This window comes from Aquarana catesbeiana, linkage group LG02, assembly GCF_042186555.1.
Source record: "Aquarana catesbeiana isolate 2022-GZ linkage group LG02, ASM4218655v1, whole genome shotgun sequence".
NCBI classification, from domain to species: Eukaryota; Metazoa; Chordata; class Amphibia; order Anura; family Ranidae; genus Aquarana; species Aquarana catesbeiana.
The window spans coordinates 726,357,873-726,381,673 of record NC_133325.1 but is presented as its reverse complement, the minus strand read 5'-3'; the positions used below and the strand labels follow the sequence as shown (position 1 = coordinate 726,381,673).

Sequence of the window (23,801 nt, the reverse complement as noted above, 5' to 3'; positions counted from 1 at the left end):
GATGTGGGGCTGTGCCCGCATTACAATGGTTAACTTTTCATTTAAGTCTAGGGGGGCACAGAAAAGTATATTTACTTACCTAATTCTCTGCTAGACTGGTCCCCTCAGCAGCATCTCCCCAATGCTCTAGCAGTCTAAGGTTCTGACCTAGGGTTGCCACATTATTCCTTTAAACCCAAACACATATGAATTACACAGGTTCTGAGGGTAATTTAATGCAGAGAAGGCACCAAGCGAGTTTAATTACCTCCTTAATCAGCCACAGAGTATGTGTAATTAATATGTGTTTGGTTTTAAAGGCATGAGGTGGCAACCCTATTCTGACCTCATAAAGGTCGATGCCTTGTCCATGGAGGACGCCCAGGAACAGTCCATCGCCAGAGCATGTGGGAGCGTGCACTGCCAGGGGACCAGAGAATCTGGTAAGTAAAATGCTTTAATTCTCCCCTGACAAATTGAGCAGTTAATCCATGCAGTGTGGGTGCTGCTTTCAGTTTTAGCTGACTTTAAGATGAATACAAATTTATGGGAGGTGTGCTGTGACTATGCTCAGCACACCACTGACCACTGACATGACAAACAAGAGTGGCCACATGTAGATCCTAAAGAGTGGCCACATGTAGATGCCTGTTAGAGGTATGGGGATCCCATAAATAGCCAGTGGGATTTTAATTCCAAGCAAGTTTGCTTTTTTTTTTGCTGAAATGTGTTTGGGTTAGGATTTTGTGGTTCACTTAAATGCAAACAATGCTTATAGGAGAGAAGTATTGCCTACTTAGCAACAGCCCAGTAAGAGATGACAGTTTAAGATGAGAAATTACATGGAAGAGGAAAAAGATTCACATACACAGTATATAGTCATGGAAAATTAACAGCACAGTGGAACAAGGAACCAGCCAGGAGAACTTAGTCACAGCCATTATGGCTGTTTTAAATCCCAAAGTAAATTTCACTGTAAAATCAGCTTTGATGCCCACCCATGTGGAATCATATGCCTCTATGCTATTTAACTTTCCCTCAGCAAAGCAAAATATGTACAACTGGAGGCACCAAGGAATTCTTCAGGCTAGAATACATATTTGCATTCAGCGCAGAATTTACGGTTGTGTTCAAGTGCCACTAAGACTATTTCAAGTATTGTGGACTCATTAAAAATCAGATTGGTGTTTTAAATGAAAAGCTGCAGACAGTATTATCCAAAACAAAAATATTAGCAGAGGTTAAAACGTAACTACTTGAAGAAGTAACTAATCTACAGTCCAGTACATGAGAATCTCCCTAGGTATGGGACTGTTCAGACTCCTCCCTTCACCGTTAAAAGATAAGTATGTTTTTTTTAAAATTTAAGAATCATGCTTACCTGGATGCTGTATCTGTCTCCCAGCGCCTCTAACACTGAGAAACGAGTGATAAAACACCGCCAATCGCTTGGCTCTCAGAGCTCCACGAGCAGAGAGCTGCTGACTGTCAGTCACCAGCTTTCTGCTCTGCCCCCTTGCTCTCACTTGAGCACTGGGCTGTGGAGGGGGTGGAAGTGGCAGACTCAGGCTCTCAGCGGTAAGTTGAGAGGCTGAGCCAGGTGCCGGTCCAGGCATGTGGGCGGATCCCGACTCCATTGTCGCAATCTTGCCCGAGCCTGGACCATCTCTGTGACATCAGCAGACAGCAGACTTTAGCCCGCAGTCTGCTGAAAACAGGTCACTGGAGTGCAGAACGAACTGCACTTCTGTGATCCACAGGAGAAGTACAGCCAAACAAGCTTTGGCTGTAGCAGACCAGATGAAGCAGACCAGATGAAGCTCCCGTTGCATTTTAGGAAAATATTTTTTTTCCTGGTTAAGCTAAAACATACTGATTGGCCACAAACAAAAACAAAAATGAAAATGTTATAGCCTGGACCTGGTAAGGTCTACATGGCCATGTTCCATCATTGGTTACACATAGATCCTGTGGACTATTTAAACACACCCGCACAGGTTAAACTGGATGGACTGGTGTGTTTATTCAACCTTAGCAACTATGTAATATTGACTATAATAAGCCATGCCTGTACAATGTGTGCCAGCACCAGGTGCGCATATGATAATGCCCAAGTACAGCTGGGAGACAGTTGTCAACCCATAAAAGGAAGCGCCCAAACAAGGACCTTCAAGGCAAGATCACCAGCTATTATTTTAATGGAAGTTGTAGACTTAGGCCCCTGACACACAGGCATCACAAGTTCCTAAGTAAACATCAGTAAATTATGACGCCCGTCTGCAAGGGGCCTTATAGACAAGTAAACACGTGCATGCGAGTAAATTACTGCACTCAATACTCAATGCTGTATTACTGTTCTTTACTTAGCTGTGTGCAATGTCCCATAGACAACAATGCATTTCATTTCAGATCAGTGTGCAAGAGGCCTTACACTGGGTCAGTGACTCATTAGTCGGCAAAGGTATCTACCATATTTCCAATGAAGTTATCTGTTTTTTTAAAGTACTTTGTCCAGGCAAGGACTATTTTCTGAGGTAAAATTAGGCTTATGCTCGAAAGGTATTTTAGTATGCACTTTGCAGAATTCTGAAATTACATTTTAATACACTAAAAACTAAACTACAATTTAGTCTATGTAAACAGAATCAATAAAATTTTATAAGTAGGTATGGGCTTCATGAATTTATCATACTGGAAAGTAGACATTCTCTGCCCAGTAATAACTATGCAAACACATGGGTTATATGACATCCAGTGGGAAATTAGGAGAGTATATATATATATATATATATATATATATATATATATATATATATATATATATATATATATATATATATATATATATATGTATGGGTTAGTCAGAAGGTTTGGCACATTGGTGTTGGGTGTATTACCTTATTTTACCGTCTTAAAATTACCAGTATTTTGATTGGTTGTTGAGAAATGGAGAATGGAGAACATTGATGAGGAGGAGCTGGAGGCTGTTTCAGTCATGATAATGTGATGAATGAAAAACGAAGAGTAATAAAATTCCAACTTACCAAACAGAACTAAAAAATAAAAAGGAACATAAAAGGAAAATATGTAAAATCATAAATAAAAAAACAAAACAAAAAACAAAACAAGTAGCATGCATGTAAAGTTGATGATTAAATAAAAAAATAAAGAACACTTGTAAAAAAAAAATAAAAACTACAAACTAAACAGGAAAATTATTAACAAAATAATGGCATAACTGTTACAAACATTTAATTATACGGCAACAGAGCACACAGGTTTACCGCGTGTAACTAATCTGTTAAAAATAAAGCAAAATGAATACATGTGCTTCATAACGACCCAAACCTTGTTTTAGTTTTTAGTGGTGGGGAAATCAAATGGCAATCAAATGTGGGCAGTTTTCACAAATGTTTGCCATTGTTTGTCATCATGTCTTTATGTACTATATGATAAATGACCACCAGTCAAGGCCCCTGTCAGACGGGGCGGACTCCATCCTGATCAGCAGGGGATCCGCTCACAGACACAAGTCCATTGTCACCCGCTTGTCCATAAGAGTGAATGGACTATTCAATCAGGTCTGCCTGGAAAACTGATAAACGGACCTGATTGGACCTGCCATGTGTAAGGGGCTTAACTTTCAAGAAATGTCAGCAAAAACAGGCCTGGAAACATTTATGAAAGTTTATTTATTATATTATAATACAATAAAAGGACTGAAGAACAGATCTTCACCAGCAAAACTTGGTATAGTGATAATCTTGGCTTTGTTCACATAAATCAAAAGGCATAACAGGTCAATCATTTGAATAAAGGATATGATTATCACTATACCAAGGTGTGCTGGTTAAGATCCTTATTTGCCTATAATTGCATGGTGGCACCATCCACCAATTTACTACAACACCCTATATGAACCATATGCAAGCTTGCAAGGTGTGCCATGAATACAATACAACTTCCCTGAAGAAGAGAACTGAATGTTTACTCTTTGTGATTGCACGTTACTGATTTGTACCGTGTTTTAATAAAGCCTCCTGCTGCATACAAGGGTATAAATTAAGCACAGGACACATTTATTCCTACTGCAACCCAAGTTAGGTCAGTCTGCAGACCCTTCATTTTTTAACCCTTCATCCTGATCACAAGAGAGTGGAAAGGGGAAAACAATCTAGGTTTGTATTGCTAATTGTGTACCTTGTGGAGTGGTTCAGCCTGATTCCATATACAACAGGGAATGAGAAGAAATCTCCCCAGATTGTGGGGAGATTGTGGTCTTAGCTGTCTATAGAACAAGCATCCCCATTGGACGATTTCCCCTCACCTCCTGTTCCAGTGACAATGGTAATATTTTGGATTTCCTCTCATTCTCTATCCCCATGAAAATGCCCACCAAGACAAAAAGTGAGAGTAAATCTCCCCAAGACAGATGCAGAGAGCAATAAAAAAAAACTTGGCAAAGGTTTTTATACTTCCTTCTCTGCCCTCAACTAGAATTAAGGTTTTGGGCGCACTCTAACTTTAAGTGATACTTCTAATTAACCCAGACTCATCTAGTCATGACCAAAATATCGAGAGCCACACTCATTATAGGTAATCTAGCCACTTAGAGGGTCCAAAAAATTTAGATTTTTTTGGTGGTGTTCATTTGTCCAGTCATGGAGGACTGGCAAGCAGAACAAGTGAGGCACACCATTGTGATAAAGCTATTTTTTGCAAACAAGAGGTGGAGCAGATGAGTAGTGGTGCCTACTTCAGCACTGCACACTTTCAGACATTGCAGTAGTGCATTGTCAGTACACATAAGGAATCATTTCACTAGGAAGCAACAAGACTACCCCACATGAATATACAGCTACTACACCATTTTGGCTGGCTACATTTGTAGCTGTGGTGCCATGAGCCTCTCAATCACCCTGAGAACCATACAATTTCAGGCCTTTTCTGCTTCTTGCGCCAGTGATGGTGATGGAAGTGATGCATGAACTGAAAATTGACTTTGCTAACCACCAATAACAAAGTAGAATAACAGAACAGGGTTTGTTCTATGGCTATCAATGTAACCTGGTATGTCAACACATTTGAAAGTGCACTTATGTTAAAATAATGGCAGTCAGCTGGAGATGTAATATTATTTTACATATGAGTAATGTTTTTGGTTGTTGACCTTTCATACTGCTACAGCATAAAGGAAAGTCATTCAACCAACTTGTGAATAATACACATCAGAGACAATTCTGACACATGTCTAATGAAAAACTGTAAAATATTTAAAGCACTGGAGAAAGAAAGCCAAAAAGGACAAATTAAAACAGACTTCCCAAGGACAAAAAAAACTCTCAAAACATTGTGTTTCACATATTAAACTGTGTATCTGTTTCCCAGCTGTTCATTACATAAAAACATGCAGCGATGAGGGAAAAATGTGGTTTTCACACGGCTGTGAGGCTGGGATTTCACATTTAATTTTTAGAAAAACTTTCCTGCATGCACAGTGTACACATTTGTCATATTTCTACCATATAGCTATGATTATGTTGAGATACCAGCATTTTCTTGTCTCACTGGTGAAGTTGATGCATACATTGGTTAGGGTCTTATATCATTCTGCTATACTCTTCACACATAGATTCATCTCCCACCACTTTTTAAGCTTTAGATATAAGTTGTGTCCACAATATTATCTCTGATACAGGGTGATTAAAAGACATTAATTAGCATGATTAAAAAAAAGATGATGGAGCTTGCCACAACTATGGGCTTAAAGTAGACCTATACTCAAACACTAGCATAATGTTATACCAACAGTCTTGCTAAGGTGGATAAGCAAAGAAAGGCTGAACTATTATCCCTACTAGAGTAATTGTAGCTCCAGGTGCCCTCTAGTTCTTTTGACATAACCAAAAATGAGTCATATGACCTTCAGTGAATAGGAGAAGCCCCTGGACACTAACCCTTTCTTTCACCCGAGATCACATGACCAGACCCTTAGAGCTCACTCATTCACACCTAGTGCATTGATCAACACAAGCTAAAAAGCATTGACACCATTATTACTACTACTGTCTATTTGCCAAGTTCACACCAAAACATTGTGATGGTGTGCACTGGGGAGAAATGTAGACATGCTTCATTTTGTTTCAGTGCAACGCACTAAAACTTGTTGCAACGTGTTAAGGAGTGATATATGAGGAAATAGTGGAAAAACTCTACAAAAAAACACATTAAAAGTATTTGAAAAATGCAATTCAATGCACACTAAAATGTAGCACAAGACAGTTATAAAAGAGCGCATGCATTTTTTTTTATGTGTCGTGTGAAAAAGCCCTTAGACTTTTGGTGAACAGTGTTAGGAAAAGCCAGGTGCGGCATTTCTCCTGTATAATTAAGTATTTCAGCCCTTCATTTATTATTTATTAATTGCATAAGACTGGTAACATTGCTGTTTGTTAACATTTGAGTAGAGATCTGCTTTAAAAACTTGAAAATCCTAGAAAAAGAAAGTTGGTAAATGTCTACCCCTTATTACTGTTTAAAATGATGACATGTACATGAATGTCAAGTTGAAAAATTAAAAATAAAATCTGAACATGAGCAGAAAAAAAAAAGACATCAGCAACTGTGAGTATTCCACAAATATTCTTCTTTTGGAAGGATATCAAAGGCAAAATAAAGCTCACACAAACTTTGCTGTTGGGGGGGGGGGCTTCAAACAGCTTGCAAGCTAACTTCAAAATCCTTAAAATGCCCACAATTCTCATATGACCGTTATATATTTTTCAGTCTGGGGACATTTAGAGTTCTACTACATGGGTAAATTCTAGATTATTACGCTGTGCAACTATGAACCACCACCATTCGCCAGTAATGCTCTTCAGCTATGATACCTCTGAGATAGGAGTGACTTAATTCCGCCATTCTGAGCTGTAATATGTGACAATAATATCTATAGGAGTGTCCTGGCACCCCCTCTCTTATTTTTAGGAAGTAGTTGATCATACAGGGTGAAAACATTTTCTAATCTCTATGTTCCTGCCCAGAGTCAGTGCTACCATAAGACATCTTAAGCAGCCTCCTTAGGGCGCCAGGATATGTGGGGCGATAAAAAGCACCTTCACCTACCAACATTTTATTCTCTAGGGTGTCTGCTTTCAAAAAAATAAAAATAATATTTTGGGGTTTTAAGTAATCTTCAGACCAAAAATGATTTTTAAAACATGTAAACTAAAAAAAAATGGCTCTTGGACTGCCATTGTGGAGGGGGTAGTGGGAGGGGTAGACAAAAATCCTTACACCAACCCTGTTCCTGCCTGTGAATAGCTGCCCTAAAACCCAGTGCTCAGCTGTAAGGATCGGACATTCTAAAGCATAAAAACCATGGCCCCAGTTCTACCTGGAAAGGGTTGCCTTATGTGTGCAAATCTAGCTGCCCTCTTAAGTCAATGGTTGGTGTAGATAAATAGCTGAGAAATAATAATGGGTTTAAAAGCATGTAATATTCCATTTTCTATGCTATCTGCACTTAAAAAAACTATGCAAAATTTGGCAAAACATTATACCATGTACAGTATATCTATCTATAGAAAGAAGATATCAACAGAGCACAGTTTACAGTGTGTTTGCTTCTAAAACTTCAATGGAATGAAAGGAGAGATCACTGGTAGCAGCGGCATGTGAAGGCCGCGTACATCCAGGTCAAGAGTGTACTTCTTTACATGGCTCTTTTATCATGAGGAATCAATATGAAAAGTAAACACCATTCAAGTGATGAAAGTTTAAATCCCACTAAACACTAAACCTCAAAGATAGACTGCTCTTAACCTCCTTTGAAGCAAAACTATAGATTACAGTCGGAAGTCCAGGAAAAATAATCTACTCCCTGCAAATACACAGATGTCTTCTTCCCACAGAAAGGTTATTATCCATATTTACTGTGTGGGGCTTAAAAAGAGCACATTAATCCCAATAATCCCAGCTTCCAGGATTCTTCTGGAAGATCTTCAGGTGTGTGTTCATAAATCATGACAATAAATCTTTTCAGGCCAGCAAGGAAGTCTGAGATAGCAAAGTGACATTGCTGCGTCTGAGCTACAATATAGTAGAGACTTTCATTTATTAGACTTGTCTAGGCTTCTTCTACTAACTTGAAACCTATGTATCTGCAAGGTTGTAACATTAAAATGTGTATATGCAAGTTCTAGATAGGAAACCATATCCAGACACTTAGTTGACCCCAGCAGGGATCGCTAAACATAGAAGAGAAGCGATACTGATGAAAGATTTGCAGGGTCATCAACCGCAGTATGCATTAAAGAACACTTTTCTGTATGTTTGAGTTTATTGAGCCATTCCGTTCAATACAACTTATCTGCACCAAGTATCAGCAGGTACTCTGTGTGTCCGATTCCATATTTTAAGCCTGTATCTACTGGTCTAAAGTTCACAGGGACTTTGGTGATCTCACCTGGACCGTGGCCCTATCTCGGATGTAATCAATACACCCATGCTTTAGCCACTGTAACATAGGAATATAATGCCAGTAATATAACTCCAAACTTTCCACATTAATCCATGGTTAACACAGTGCAAGGCTGTACTAATGCTGGTAAGGAGAGCCAAAGCCAATCTCATTTTGCAAAGGTCAAACAGACCTTTACACTGAATTATTCTTTACATGTGTTTTTCAGATCTCTAGATAACTAAAGGCATTTTATATTAGCAAGCATTGTAGCAAAAAAAAAAAAAAAAAAAAAAAAAAAGTTATTACAGATCGTTTTGTTACTATGTTTTGTATCTTAAAGTGTTACTAAACCCACAACAGTAAAATCAGTCTGTATATGCAGTAAAGCATGCTTGTTATACTCACTGTGGAACCTAAGGGGTTAAGCCTGTGCATTGTGTAAAAAGGCTGTTTGATCCTGTCTTCTGTGATCCTCCCCTTCTTCCACAGTCCTCAGTCCATCTGCTGGTAGTACAGAGCCTTGGGAGGCACTCTGCACATGCTCTGTTTGGTGTGTATTGCTGCCTCGTGGGACAGTAGGGAGAATGAAAACTCATCCTACAAGCATTAACCAGTGCTTGACCGGACACTGATAGAAGTCAAAGGACTGCTATATACTGCTGATGAGAAAGGGTATTTAGCAGTTTATATTTACTAAAATTTTTAATTTCCATATTTTGTGTACTGTGGGAGACCAGATATAGTGAATGCAGGGTCCTGGGTTAAGTAACACTTTAAGGGTGGCACCTATCCTTTCAGCTGAGAGATACCGAGGTCACAGCCAAACAGAAGCTCAAGTGCAAAAACTGAGAGGTGTCTTTATAAGAAAAAGCTTGTGGATGGCTGTGGTATGTTTGCGGGGCTTAGAAATGTTTGAGGAAGACTAAACAAGGCATTGGTTAATGGGGGAAGATATTCTTTTTTGCAAATACTGTAAAGGAGTAGGAGAATTACAACATGTTTCATTTTACTAGGGTACTTTTTTGCAGTATTATGGCTGCACAGTATAAGCAGACCATGCTCCATATTTATGCAGTTGTGTAGTGTTGTTGAAGCTCACATGTGTCCAGACTATAGGCATGCAATTATTTGCTTTTTTTAAAAGCAGTAAAAAACTTTAAACCCTTTGCTGACTTTTAGAGTTGCAGGCACTGTGGATAAATTAATCCTTAAACAGGATCTCTGGCCGCCTTACCTCCCCATCCCTGCTGCTTACTGGGTGGTTCAGGTGGCACATTTCTGATATTCACCCACTGACCCAGAGCATCCAGTGTTGTTCCGCTGAGATCCTCTTGTATTCCTTCACCTCTCAGCCCTGCGCTGCCATGGTCTTGTGAGAAGTCATCAGGAGGCCCGCCGGCTCTTCCTGGCTCGGCCGAGGGCCTCCTGATGATGCAGCGCTAGGCCCACCCCCCTCCTCCTTTCTGAATAAAGCAATATGCCTCTTGGGATATGTGATGTGCATATCTGGGGGCTGGGGGTGGAGAGGAGGGAAGTTTCCCCTGAGAGTGAAAATCCGCTTTAACGTTTCCAAGCACTAAAAATTCAGCCCATTTCCCCTTATTTTCTTCGGCAGCATTGAATCGGCAACCTTCTAATGTAAACAAACAACAGCAGCCATTAGAAGCTAATTAGATTAAACCCAGCACAGTGTCTCTGTTGTGATCTTTGAGGATGAATTGTTCCACAGAGTATGCAGATACAGAGGTTAGTTATCCCTTTTTTTTTAAGCTTGTTTATTGTTTGTTAAGAACATGTAAACTCTTTAATTATTTCATCTTTTAAAAACTTTTAGGCTTGGTTCACACTAGTGCAATTTTAGATGCGACTTGAGTCACACAGAATCACATGAAAATGGAAATAACATTTTATTCAATGGTGCCGGTTCACATCAATGGAGTGATTTTGGAAAAGGTTCCGGCACTATTTTGTCCTGACTCCAGCGAGAGTTTGGCCTCATAGATTTGAATGTAAAGTCACAGAAATCTACATGCGATTTGATGCAACTCTGGTGCAATTTCAGTGTTTTTTTTTAACCGGTTCAGTGGTTCAGTGTTTTTTTTTCAACTCTTCTCTGAGGCACATCGTTGCTCCCTCAACACAGAAACATAAGTCACATTAAAGTCGCTTTAAAATCACATCAACTTGCACTATATAATCGCACATGAAATTGGATCAAAATCGCAATGCAGTAGTGTGAACCAGATCTTATCTAAATGTACTGTATCCTTTGCTTATTGCTACATATTTGATGTGCTCACATCAAATATGTTATTTTTCTTCTGCTGCGATAAAACTCACCTTAACACTGTACAATACAATAGAAATGTGTGAAAAGTCACATAAAAAAAAGTAATCAGTGCAATGCGCTGGAATCGCACACCACCAACTGTGCCTTAAGTCAAGCTACAGGTGTAAATCTGCCCTAATAGAAGCACAAATGTAATACAAAAAGAAAAATACAATTCATTTGCCACTGAATAACTTTACAAAGATAAATTTTGACTCCTGAAACCCTCAAACAATAGAAAACAGCCCAAATATATGTATATATTGCCATCTCAAGATATTCACAGTTAGCATGATAAAAAAGTACATGTCTGCTTTGTAATATTGCACTCCGAAATGTTCCTTACTCTACACAGATAAGTTAACAAACATACCTTGAACTGTTAATACAGCTGAAGCTTCTGTCTTGCCCACCATGTTTTCAGCTATACAAGTGTAAGATCCCATATCCGATGCTGTCACCTTGCGTATTCTAAGAGTATGATCATCCCGAATTTCATACCTTCAAAAAACATAGAGATGATATTTGTTGAATGGCATCTGACATTTACCCTTACGTTTTACATTATTTTGGCAGCTCTGATATGAAAAGAAAAGAATAATGAAACTTTACATTATTGATCCTTTTTAATATCTATCTTGTACTTGGCACCTATTGTCTCATGCTTTCTAATATGCTTTCTAATGGGAAATGTTCAACTTGCATGTTGATCTGTAGGATTTACATACCTTCCAACTTTTTGAGATGGGAATGAGGACACCTATTATGGGGCATACACACGGTCGGACTTTTTGGCTACAAAAGTCCGACAGCCTGTCCGACAGACTTTCGACAGGCTTTCGACGAACTTTAGGAGGACTTTAAACAGACTTTCTAACGACTGGACTTGCCTACACACGATCACACCAAAGTCCGACGGATTCGTACGTGATGACGTACACTGGACTAAAATAAGGAAGTTGATAGCCAGTAGCCAATAGCTGTCCTAGTGTCGGTTTTTGTCCGTCGGACTAGCATACAGACGAGCAGATTTATGGGTCCGGCGGAGTTATTACGTAAAGATTTGAAGCAAGTTCCAAATCTAAAGTCCGCCAGATTTGCGACTGGAAAAGTCCGCTGAAAGTCCAGGGAAGCCCACACACGATCGGATTGTCCACCGGATTTGGTCTGTCAGCGTCCGTCTGACTTTTGTAGCCGAAAAGTCCGACCGTGTGTACGCCCCATTAGCAAAAGTATGTAGGCAAAGGACTCCTGCCCTCCCCAAAGGGCAATTGTACAAAAAAATGATAAAGTGCTTTTTGTTACCAATACTACTACTCTATACTGACTTTTGGAATTTACAAATTCAGCTATTTAGAAATTGGATGAAAGGTTAAGCACTGGGAAACACTTTTTGAAAGATAAAAAGTGCATTTTATATACAATTATATAGATAAGACCAAAATGAGGGACACATGAGGAGAAAAGAGGGACAGAGGGACTTTGTTCCAAATCAGGGACAGTCCCTCAAGATCAGGGACAGTTGGGAGCTATGTTATATACACAGTGGAATGTTGTGTTTATCTAAATGTTCTATAGGCCTTTGCGGATGAATGTGGACAGCTATACAGACACTTATACCAAAGAGCACAATGGATACTTCAATATCATGTTCAGCTTTAATACACCATAGATAACAAATACCTTTTTACTAAGGTTCTTAACTATTTTAAATGATAATGAATATACCTTGCTTTTGGTAGATCCCCATCATCTTTTCTCCACCGAACAGTAGGAACAGGGTCGCCCCGCGCTTCACACTCAAACTCAACGCTATCATCCACAGTGACCGCCATGTTACTTGGTCTTTTCTCAAAAGATGGTCTTTCTACAAAGCAACACAAGTTCATGCATGTTAAATAGGAACCATTATTTTATCCCATAAAAAACAAACAAATGGCTGATGTTGGGTCAGTGATCATTTGAAGAATGTACATTTCCCAAAGCTTTCACTCCAGGTTGGGCCCTGTATGTACCATAAATGGTTGGGGCCATTTGGTATTTATACAGGCTACAGTTTTCAATCAATAAGCTCTAAAAGCACCAATCTGGTGCCAATTTTGATGACATTGGACAATGACTGTTATGTCTATGACTTTGGCCAACCAAGATGATAGGCTGGGATATTTTCCCAGGGTGTAAAGTCTTTATAACATCAATGCCCTACTGCCGTCGCCAGCTTTAGATAGTATTATTTAATTAGCTGCACTTGCATTTTTGTAGTATTCTTATTTCCATGGAAAATATGTAATTAGAGAGGGCATCTACTGATGGGCATCTATTATCCCACGGTTTGTTCAAGGGGCAGCCTCCTAAAGTTCAGGTCATGTGTTATCTTTATCTAATTAATTCTCAGGAGTCAGAGCTCTGACATTGAATTAGGATACGGAGCTTGATATTTGATTTCGGCTTCAGGAGAGCCACCTGTTCTGCAGTTGTTCCAGTCTGCCTGCCTCTTCTAGAGCTCACTTTATTAAAAACTAAAACTATGTATTAAAGGGGAATTTCAGAATCGTAAGCAGTGTAAAAGTCTTAATAGTATAACTTTGCAATGTACAGTTTGTTATGTATATAAAATAAATCAGTGTATGCATATATGGGTGTATTCAGCACGTAGATTAGCAGCATCTCTGTGGCATTTTCAAACAGCTTTATCTGACCATTCTGTGGAGGTTAAGATTGACTAAACAAGCTAAAAAATCTTTCGTGATCTTTATTTTTCCCCTCCAATAGGCTGGCACATGACCTATTGTGTAAAAGTTCCTTCTCCTAGCCCTTCCCCTCTGCAAAGAACTGCAAGCTTTTTGTGCCATGGTCTGCTGTATATTTTGCCTGACAGCAGTCAGATAATAGCCTTCTCAAACTTTTAAGTGCAGAGGCAACATTAAGCCAACACTTGAGTTGTGGGTGGCCCTGTAAGCACCACCCAGATCAGGGTTGCCAACCTCCAGTGGCTTTTTTTTACTGACAAAACATGGGAAATTTAGTGACAGAGTACATTTTTTTACTGGCAACCTGAAAAATGACAGAACTCCTATTAAAAACTAAGCCAATCAAAATATAAACAGTACAAACATTATATGAAAACACTGACAGTACACATAACAAGTAATTTGCCTGCTTTACACTGACATGGTCACTTTTTGATAGTGGCACATTCAAAAAACCTTTTAAGTGATGAGAAAACCTTAAAGGAGAAGTACAGCCAAAGCTTGTTTGGCTGTATTTCTCCTGTGGATCACAGAAGTACAGTTCGTTCTGCACTCCTGTGACCCATTCTCAGCAGACAGCGGGCTGAAGCCCGCTGTCGGCTGATGTCACAGAGCCCATCCAGGGTCGGGCAAGATTGCAACCATATGGTCGGAATCCGCCCACATGCCTGGACCGGCACCCGGCTCAGCTTCTCAGCGAACCGCTGAGAGCCTGAGCCGGCCGCTCCCGCCCTCTCCATAGCCCAGCTCTCCAATGAGTGAGGAGGGGGCAGAGCAGACAGCGGTGACTGACAGTCACCAGCTCTCTGCTCAGGGAGAACTGAGAACCGATTGATCAGGAGTGTTTGATCGCTTAGTTCTCAGTGTTAGAGACGGCGGGGGACAGATGCAGAATCTAACTGATGCTGCATCCAGCTAGGTATGATTCTTAAAAAAAAATAAAGCCCATATTTCTTCTAAGCTGGCCATAGATGGATCAAATTCCAGCCAAATTCCACCCAATTCCAGCCAATTCCTACTGAATCTGACAAAATTTGAGCTGCTGAGGCTGTATACTCTGTCCTGTGATTCTGGGGCTGTATACTTTGTCCTGTGATGCTGGGGCTGTATACTCCTGTTCTGTGATTCTGGGGCTGTATACCCTGTCCTGTGATGCTGGGGCTGCATACTCCTGTTCTGTGATTCTGGGGCTGTATACTCTGTCCTGTGATGCTGAGCTAAAAACTCCTGACACTATGGGTGGAAGCTAGTGGAATACAGGGGACAGAGTGGGTGGATTCTATAAGAGGTGGGGCTTATGAGAAGTGGGAGGGGTCAAAAAAGAGGGGCGCTCCCCCATCCTAAAACTTCACCAGCCACCATTGAAATCTAACCATGTATGGCTAACTTACACCTGAGAATTGTTATTAAAATCACCGACAGACCCACAATACAGATTTACTGCTGGTGTATGAAAGATAACCTAATGATGATCAGTGAGATGACTTTGCTACTTTATTCTCATTAACAAAGGCAGCCTTGAGCTGCCTACTCTTCTACACACATTGAAAATGAAACACTGAAAAGTGCTCAGTTAGATCCCTTTCACACTGGGGCCGTGTTTGTAGTAAAGCGATGCTCATTTTATCGGCGCTTTATCGCTGTTTAACCACTTAAGCCCCGGACCATTTGGCTGCCCAAAGACCAGAGCACTTTTTGCAATTCGTCACTGAGTCGCTTTAACTGACAATTGCGCGGTCATGCAATGTGCCTCCCAAACAACATTGGGAGCCACGTTTTTTCCCCACAAATAGAGCTTTCTTTTGGTGGTATTTGATCACCTCTATGGTTTTTATTTTTTGTGCTAACAAAAAAATAGTGACAATTTTGAAAAAAACACATTATTTTTTACTTTTTGCTATAATAAATATCCTCCAAAAATATATAAAAAAACATTTTTTCCTCTGTTTAGGCCGATACCTATTCTTCTACATATTTTTGGTAAAAATCGCAATAAGCGTTTATTGATTGGTTTGTGCAAACGTTATAGCGTCTACAAAATAGGGGATAGTTTTATGGAATTTTTAATAATAATTTTTTTACTAGTAATGGCGGCAATCAGCGATTTTTATCATGACTGCGACATTATGGCGGACAGATCGGACACTTTTGGTGCGATTTTGGTACCATTCACATTTATACAGCGATCAGTGCAATTAAAAATGCATTGATTACTGTGTAAATGTGACTGGCAGGGAAGGGGTTAACCACTAGGGGGCAATGAAGGGGTTAAGTGTGTCCTAGGGAGTGATTCTAACTGTGGGGGGGCGTGGCTATGTGTGACACGACACTGATCACCGCACCCGATTACAGGGAGCTGTGATCAGTGTCCTTTCACTAGGCAGAACGGGGAAATGATTGTTTACAAAGCATTTCCCTGCTCTCCCTCTGCGTGATCACACTCACGGAGGTCGCGGCAGGCGAGCACGAGTCAGCAAACCGCTTCCCAAAGGGCAACGTACAGGTACGTTAATCTTTCTGTACGTGCCCTTCCACCGACGTATATCGGCGTGAACCGGTCGGCAAGCGGTTAAGCAGAGCTTTTTGGTCGCTAGTGGGGCGCTTTTAACCCCAAAGAAGGGGCTAAAAACTACTATGTTGCGGTGCTTCCGAAGCGCTTTCCAGGCACTTCGGAAGTGCTGCCTATTCATTCCAATGGCCAGGGCATTTAGAGAGCGCTAAATAGAGTGCTCCCAACCCGCCCCAAAGATGTTGCTTGCAGGACAGCGTCCCACAAGCGCACTGCTCAAGTGTGAAAAGTCACACTTGAATGAATGGGAGGTGGTTTTAAGGTGCTTAGCAGAGGTTATTTCCAGCGCTAAAGTGCCTGAAAACCACCCCAGTGTGAAAGGGGTCTTATAGTGAGTGATAGCATGAAATCAACAAACCTGACCAAACCAAAATTCATCCCTTTTGCTAAACAGTTGCCTATATACGCTGTATTATCTGTAAACCTTGCTTGCTATTTCTGCTAAATACCGATATCAGGGAACACCAACAAATCAGAATAGCAGTATCTCCGCTCCCATTTATTTTTAAATATGCAGGATAATTGCAATCCTAGCTATCTGCATTTATTCTCACCACGAAGAGAATGTAAAAAATGATGATTACTTTCTTTCCAGGATTAGTACTCTTTAATACTCTTCTTCACAAGATATAATTATAATGACAGGCAATCACTAAATGCTTTCTCTCTCATTTATTACAGCCAAAAATAACAAACAGCACCTGTTTCAACAAAAGCATGTCATCCCGTGGGACTTTTTCTTTTTGTGGCGCTATAATGCAGTGTAAACCAATCAGATTAAAGCGATTTTTCTTATAAAAAAGGCTAATGCTGTGTTTATCTACTGTTGATAGTTTGAGTTTATCTGCAGTTTATGTTAAAAAAAACATCAACCTTTGAAGCTAGTCTGTGGGTGAAGGTTTTCAAAATGCTAAATTCATGAATATATCAGTTAACAGGTTAGTCCATCCGCAACTGATGTTTGATTCTTTAGGTGCTGCTGGGCTGAATCCACCACCAACTTTTTAGAATTATTAGGGATTTCAGTGGTAAGATTTCCGGGGACTAATTATCCATTATCTCCATTCGACTTTAGGCTCCATTCAAACCTGATCGCAAAATGCAGGACACGTTTGCTTTGCCATTACTTCCTAACGGCACCCCAATCACGCCACTAATTTGCCAAGATCGTCGCGCTGCAATCGCAACGCGCTACGATTGTCGCTCAAAGCGGAACATGAGCTCCTTTTGGGTGACAGCGTTGCGATTTGCTGCAATCGCATCGCGATTTACCATGTGACAATCGCGGCAAAATCGCGGCATGATTGGAGTGATATTATGGCATCGCAAACGTGCCCTTTGTTTTGAAATCACAGGTGAAATTGTGGCGATTCCGCCCGTGGTTAGGTGTGAATGGAGCCTTAGCGATGTAACAAGGTAAGCAGTAGGGACAGTTGTCCCTTTATTCCAGGGTATGTCCTCAGACACCCTATACTTGCCCTCTCTCTGTATCTAAAAGTTGGAAAAAGCTGGGTAGCATCATTCTATTGTATATGACCTGATATTTCACCTATTTAGTTATTTTCTTTTTATATAGATGCTGTTTGTCGTCTTTTTTTCTTGAGATGTTTGTTTGCACTTTGCCTTATGTTGTCCATGATGGCTTTGACCTTAACAGATGTAAATTTTTCAATGTGTCTGTTTGTTATGATGCATGTCCTTTAAAATAAAGAGTTATATAAAAATAAAAAAAAAGGACAAAAGACACAATATCATGATATCATAATAAAATTAAAAAAACAAATTCAAGCCAAATTAGGATATGTCATCCTATTTAAAGTAGAATTAAAGACAAAACTTTTTTAAATTTTGGATAGAGGAGGGAGGGTTATAACCCCTGTAAGTTTTTTGTGCCCCACTGGGGAGACTTACCCCTTTCTGTCCCAGAGCCAAAACAGGAAGTGAGAGATAATCTCTCCAAGGTGAGGGAATCTCTGGTTGCCATCAGTGTCACAGGAACTAGTGTCCCCATTGGAAAATTTACCCTCTATTCCTGTTTTAGGAACAACCCTAAATTTGGGATTTTCTTTCACTTGGTAATAGCAGTTAACAGGGCAAATAAATAGAGTGGGAAGTCTCCCTAATGGGGGCACTGTGAGCAATAAAAAAGCATTGCATATCTAAATATAATTTTTTATGTTTCATTTTTTAAACATCATTATGACTATGTTTTTTGTATATTCTTGTAGCCCTGATAAAGTGTGATGTTGCCCATAGAAATACGCTGGCCTTTTTTTAATCAACAATTAACATTATCTTGGGCTCTTTTATCAGGTTTTGGCTTGGCACTCTATTCTATATTTCTATGGTTTAACCTCTTCCCGCCAGCCGTACACATCTATGCGGTCTCCCGGCATGGGCTTTGACGCTGAGAGGCTGCATATATGCATCTCCAAAGGTAAACATTTCTGTGCTAACAGCCCATGCCCTGTGGCTCCCAACACAGTTGCCGTTAGGGAACAGAAAGTTCCTGATGCATACTTGCGATCGGGAGCTTTCAGATCATGTGACTGCTTTGACAGCCAATCCCAGGGGACACATGACCCGAATGCTCCCCTCCGCCTTCTGGCATTTAGAAGCTCTTAAAGGGCCGGGAGGCTGCGGTGGGAAGGGGTTAAGCAATAAAAAAAATCCTAATCCAATCCTAGGTGTTCTAATCTACTTTGTTGGTGCTCCTCTGGAGGGGTGAGGATTAACACGAGGATCCCTGGAGTAGTGTTTTTATTTAGCTGTTTGGAATTCATCTTTTGAGTGAATACAAATCCCCCTGAAGAAGACCACAACAGCATTGGTCGAAATGCGTTGGGGTATTCATGTGGATGTTAATTTTTTAATACTTGTAATGCACTGTATTGCTAAATATTGATGAAATATTCTTTGAGACATGCCTGTAACCAGAGTCTATATCTTTTTTTAAAAAAATCGATGAATAGTCTATACTTTACTGTTCGCATTAATAAATGATTTTATTATATTTTCACTTTTTTTGATCAATATATTATTATGCCGCTAAAAAACCCTTGAGGGAACTTCCCAATCTTTTCTTCTTTTCTTCTAATCTATTTTATCCAAAACTTAATCAGTAATACTTTAATGCAGAAGACAGCAAATGCAAGCAACATAATTTTTTTTTCTTTTAAATGCAGGTAAAGTGTGCAGTATTCACTGCAATATTGTGTTGAAAGAGTTTACCAGTATTCGCTCGTTTTACTATATTGGCCCCATAAACAAACTTAACAAGCTATATATACAGTATATTATAAGACTTGGAATTAACACTGGAAATAGAAATTGAAAAAAAGAGTTCAAAATCAAACCTAGAGCAAATTTATATGTAGAGTGTTGATCATAATAACCAATCAGAGCCCCCTGTTATTTGGCTACAATCACATCTCTCCATATTTCATGCAATGCAGTTACTGTGTTGTACACTTTAGACATGTTTTACATAAATACAGATTTTTAGGCTAGCCATACATGTATACATTTCTCCCATCCCCATCAACACTAAACAGCAAGGAATATTCCTTGAGGACTATTATATACTGATAGCTAGCACCCATAGCTGTCAGAATAACGGAATAGTGGCTGTATCTGATTGGATGCAACCACTGTTCGGCCACCAGATTTCCGCCCAGTTCTTCTGACAAAAGTCTATTGACAAATCAAATTTTGTTGAGCCATGTGGAGCCACCCACAGCGTGGATTTCAGCCAATTAGGCATTAATTAGACGAAATTCGAGCCATCTGTGCCAGCCTTTAGGGAAGGTGCATAATGCTGTAAACCACAACAAAGATGCAGCAAACAGGACATTTTGAGTTGCCACATTAAAAATGAAAGGGTATGAAAATAGCAGTTTTTAGTGAAGTTTAGATGACTAGAGCACATAATTTGCTTCTTGGCTGAGGACACCTATTTTCAATAAAGTAAAGGAAATGAAAAAAGATAATTAAAATAGATCTTAACTTACCTAGAACTGTAAGTTCTGCTACTTCACTATCTCTTTCGCCCACCATATTGGTACCAACACAAACATATTTTCCTGCATCAGATTTTCTTGTGTAAGTGATCATAAGTTTGCCTCCTCGTATCTAAAAAGAAATATTACAAAATGTTTACTATTTACAATAAAGTCATGAATTGCATGCTTAATAGGAACACAACCAATAAGGAATTATTTCCTCATTCGTTCATATTAAAACTCTGATATTAAGTGCTTGCTTGAGATCACATTTGAATTGAATTTTCAATAGGAACTTATAAGGACTGAGGCACTGTTAGAGCCTGCCAACCAGGGCCCACCCGTATCTCTGTTTCTTGTATAATTTGTATAACTAGGATACATCCATCTAATTACTAGGCTGGCAGAATGGAGTCTGTTCCATGAATTTCAGTGGTTCTTGTACTATGGTGCAATACCAAAGTCCACCAGCAGTTGTAACTGGATCAGGAGAGTTGTCAATTTATCAACCAAAGTAAATCTAAAGCCCAATTTTTTTCATTTTTGATAGAGCCGGTAAATGGTAAATCCACTGCCTGTTTTTTTTTTCCTATTGGGGGAGATTTCCCTTCACTTTCTTTCCTGTAGACACAGCATGAAGTTAGAGGAAATCTCTCCAAAGTAAGGTAAATCCTCTAAGACATTTGTCACAGAAACAACTGACACCATTAGATGATTTCCCCTACCTGGCCCAGTGATCTCAAAATTTTATATTTCTTTACTTTCAATCCTGAAAACATTGATCACCAGGACTAATAGAAAAGGTGAATTTCTAAGGTTCTAACCCTTTTTAACGTTTCCTTCCTGTATTAAAAATGGTTTTGGACACTGTAATCATTGCCTAAATATGTTATATCTAGATCTTTCTAATCTGTGGAAAATCGCACAAATTAGGACCATAGGCAGTTGTTTCACATCAAATGTATGATTACCAGTGAGCTGAACATATCTTTCTTTACTTTCTTTATCTTTTCTTTAGAGTTAATAAATTAGACATTTCCTGAACTGCTTAAATTTCAAACCAATCTGCTCATCACTTCTTATAAAATGTGTAATTGCAACTGCCTGTCCAATAAAAAACAGAGAAAACATAACATTTCTTGTTTTCCCTGGAAACCTTTCCTTTAAATCAGTAGTTTAATACTGCGCCTTTTCCAACCAACAGGGAACCTTGTTATACATTAACATCTATCATGTCTGCACTTATGGAACCTATTAGGTGACTCTGATAAGATACGACTCCATATGAAGCCTAAAAACGAGGCATGGCACCTATTCAACTTGGAGGTAATTGTAGATGTAAGTCCTATTCATGGTACTCTCATTAAGAAACAGTGGAATAATTATTTTCACAAGCATTAAATACAAAAATGACATCTCAGATGAGTACAAAAGGATTAAGTGCTAAGGTATAGAAAAGGTATGGGGTTTCAGACATAAGACTAGTGAAGCCTCTCAAGATTTGCTGAATGGTATTTTCTTCACCATTTCAAATGATTACATGCGATGCTAGTACAACCCTTCAAACATGGACACCACTAAAACGTACATACTCAAGATAACAAAACCCTCTGGATGAAATCCTAGTTTCTTTTCGGAAAAGTCTTAGATTGGAAATGCAGCAAGTGTGAATGCAGAAAAACATATGGGAAAATAGAAAAGTAGCAAGTATTGTCTGTATTGATAGACAGCACACTCTTGAGAGCAATAAGGGATTTAGTATATTAATAAAATATGATGAGAAAGAGAGCCAAGGTTACCGGCATATTTTATGTGTACAGTCAAGTTCCTGTTTAATCAGCACAGTTTTATCAGAAGAAAGGTGGATGATTTACACGAACTGGATGAAAAGAAATTGGAGATTGTTGTCTATAACTGACAGTCATATCCCAGTTGTCCTTTGTTCCAAATTATTTGTTTAACTCTTTCTTGACATTTTTCTGCCCAGTTTTTCAAAGAATATTGAACCATTCATGTCAACTCCTGACTCTTAGGCCAGCCATACACAGAGTGAATTTCTTCCCATGGTTGCAGGAAAGAAATTTGTTTGATTCCCCTATCAATGCAGACAGTGTTGATGCTGGAATCCCTCCTGCTGGACCATTGTCTTCTCCCGGCAACAGGATGAGGGGGGACGGGGAAAGACAGTGATTATTGCTAGTGGCTATAGCAGCCGCTAGCGAAAATCACAGGTAAAATCCAGGATGCTGGTTGTACCCAAGTTGACTGATCGATCAACTTGGTACATTCAGCCTGCCCGTACACAGTTTGATTCTCGGCCAGTTCCTGCTGAACCGACCGAGATTTGGACCGTATATGGCCTGCCATAGTCTAATGTTCTTACCACTATTTTCTCTTTTAATTTTAGATTAAAGGGAATTCTTTCCAATGGGGCACAGAAATCAAAAAAAGAAAGACAGGCAAAGGTTTTATCAATTCCATACTTCCTGTGAGGCCAGGATGTCAAGAACACACCCCAATGAGAGAGCTTCATCACACATGCCAACCTTGGTGCACAGTATTACTGCACTGAATGGCTTTTACGCACCAAACAACAGTGTTGTTTGGTGCAGAAGTAAGGGCTTCCCAAAGAAGAAGAGGTAGGGATTTTCATGTCACTGGTCAGATCATTGTTGGATTTAAGGTGTGTTTTTTCGCCATCTGTGTGCCCCATTGGATAATTTCCCCTCAATTCCTGTGCCATAGTTAAAACAGGAAGTGAGAAGAAATCCCTCCAAAGTGAGGGAACCCCTGGTTTTCACCATAGTCACCAGAGATAATGTCACCATTGGAAGAATTACCCGCTAATACTGTTCTAGGAACAACCCAAAATTTGGTATTTTGTTTTACTTTAAAGGACAAGTTTACCTTTAAAAAAATATATATAATAAATCCACATCTTTTTGCATTTTTTTTTTTTTTTTTTTTTTACTTGGAGTCTGTAAAGCATTGCACCCACGATTGTAGATCACAGGTGCCTGCAATGCAAGACTTCTGAAGACTTGTCTGTGTATCTGCCTGCTTGTACCTCATACGGGGAGGCAAATACACACTAGAATAGAGAATGAATGAACTACCAGTGCGCTTAACAGAACCATGGTAGTTCATTGAAACTACAAGCCGACAACTGCAAAGGCTGTCAGTACTTGTAGTTTCCTATTCACAGAGCACTGGGAATGTATGACATGGCCAGAGGGGAGGAGCACCGCATAGCCACGTTATTTTCAAACAGTGACAATGGGTGCCCAGAGAAGATGCCCACTCACTGTCACTGGGAAGAGGGGGGGGGGAGCTGCAGCTGCTGGAACATTTTTCACCCTAAATATGGGTGGAACATGGAACATGTTCCAAAAGGTGAACAGAGGAGGTGAATCTCCCTAACTGGGGCACAGACAGTAATACAATCCTGGGGCACAGACAGTAATACACAGACAGTAATACAAATCCCTTTCCGCACATACAAAAACACATGCAAAAATAAAAAGTACGATAGAGAGGGAGATAGAGAAGGGAAATTAGAGAGAGAAAGGTAAAGTACAGATAGAAAGAGAGAAGAAAGTGAGGGGGAGAGTGAAAGGTCAGGGAAGTGAGAGAAAGGAAAAAAAATCATGTAGACACAAATAATTATCTACATTAAATCATCATTAAGCAAATATTAAAAGAGACACAA

At 39.6% G+C, this 23,801-nt stretch overlaps 1 protein-coding gene across 4 annotated transcripts in view; it reads right to left on the bottom strand.

Moving 5' to 3' along the window:
• The window catches only part of ROBO1 (roundabout guidance receptor 1), a 1,646,584-nt gene that overhangs the window by 148,019 nt on the left and 1,474,764 nt on the right, over window positions 1-23,801 (bottom strand). For all 4 annotated transcript variants that reach the window (XM_073617022.1, XM_073617020.1, XM_073617021.1 and 1 more), the window contains 3 exons: window positions 20,102-20,222; window positions 12,501-12,639; window positions 11,146-11,273 (listed from right to left, as the gene is read on the bottom strand). In XM_073617022.1, the coding sequence (XP_073473123.1) occupies window positions 11,146-11,273; window positions 12,501-12,639; window positions 20,102-20,222 (388 nt within the window). The remainder of the gene's footprint in view (window positions 1-11,145; window positions 11,274-12,500; window positions 12,640-20,101; window positions 20,223-23,801) is intronic.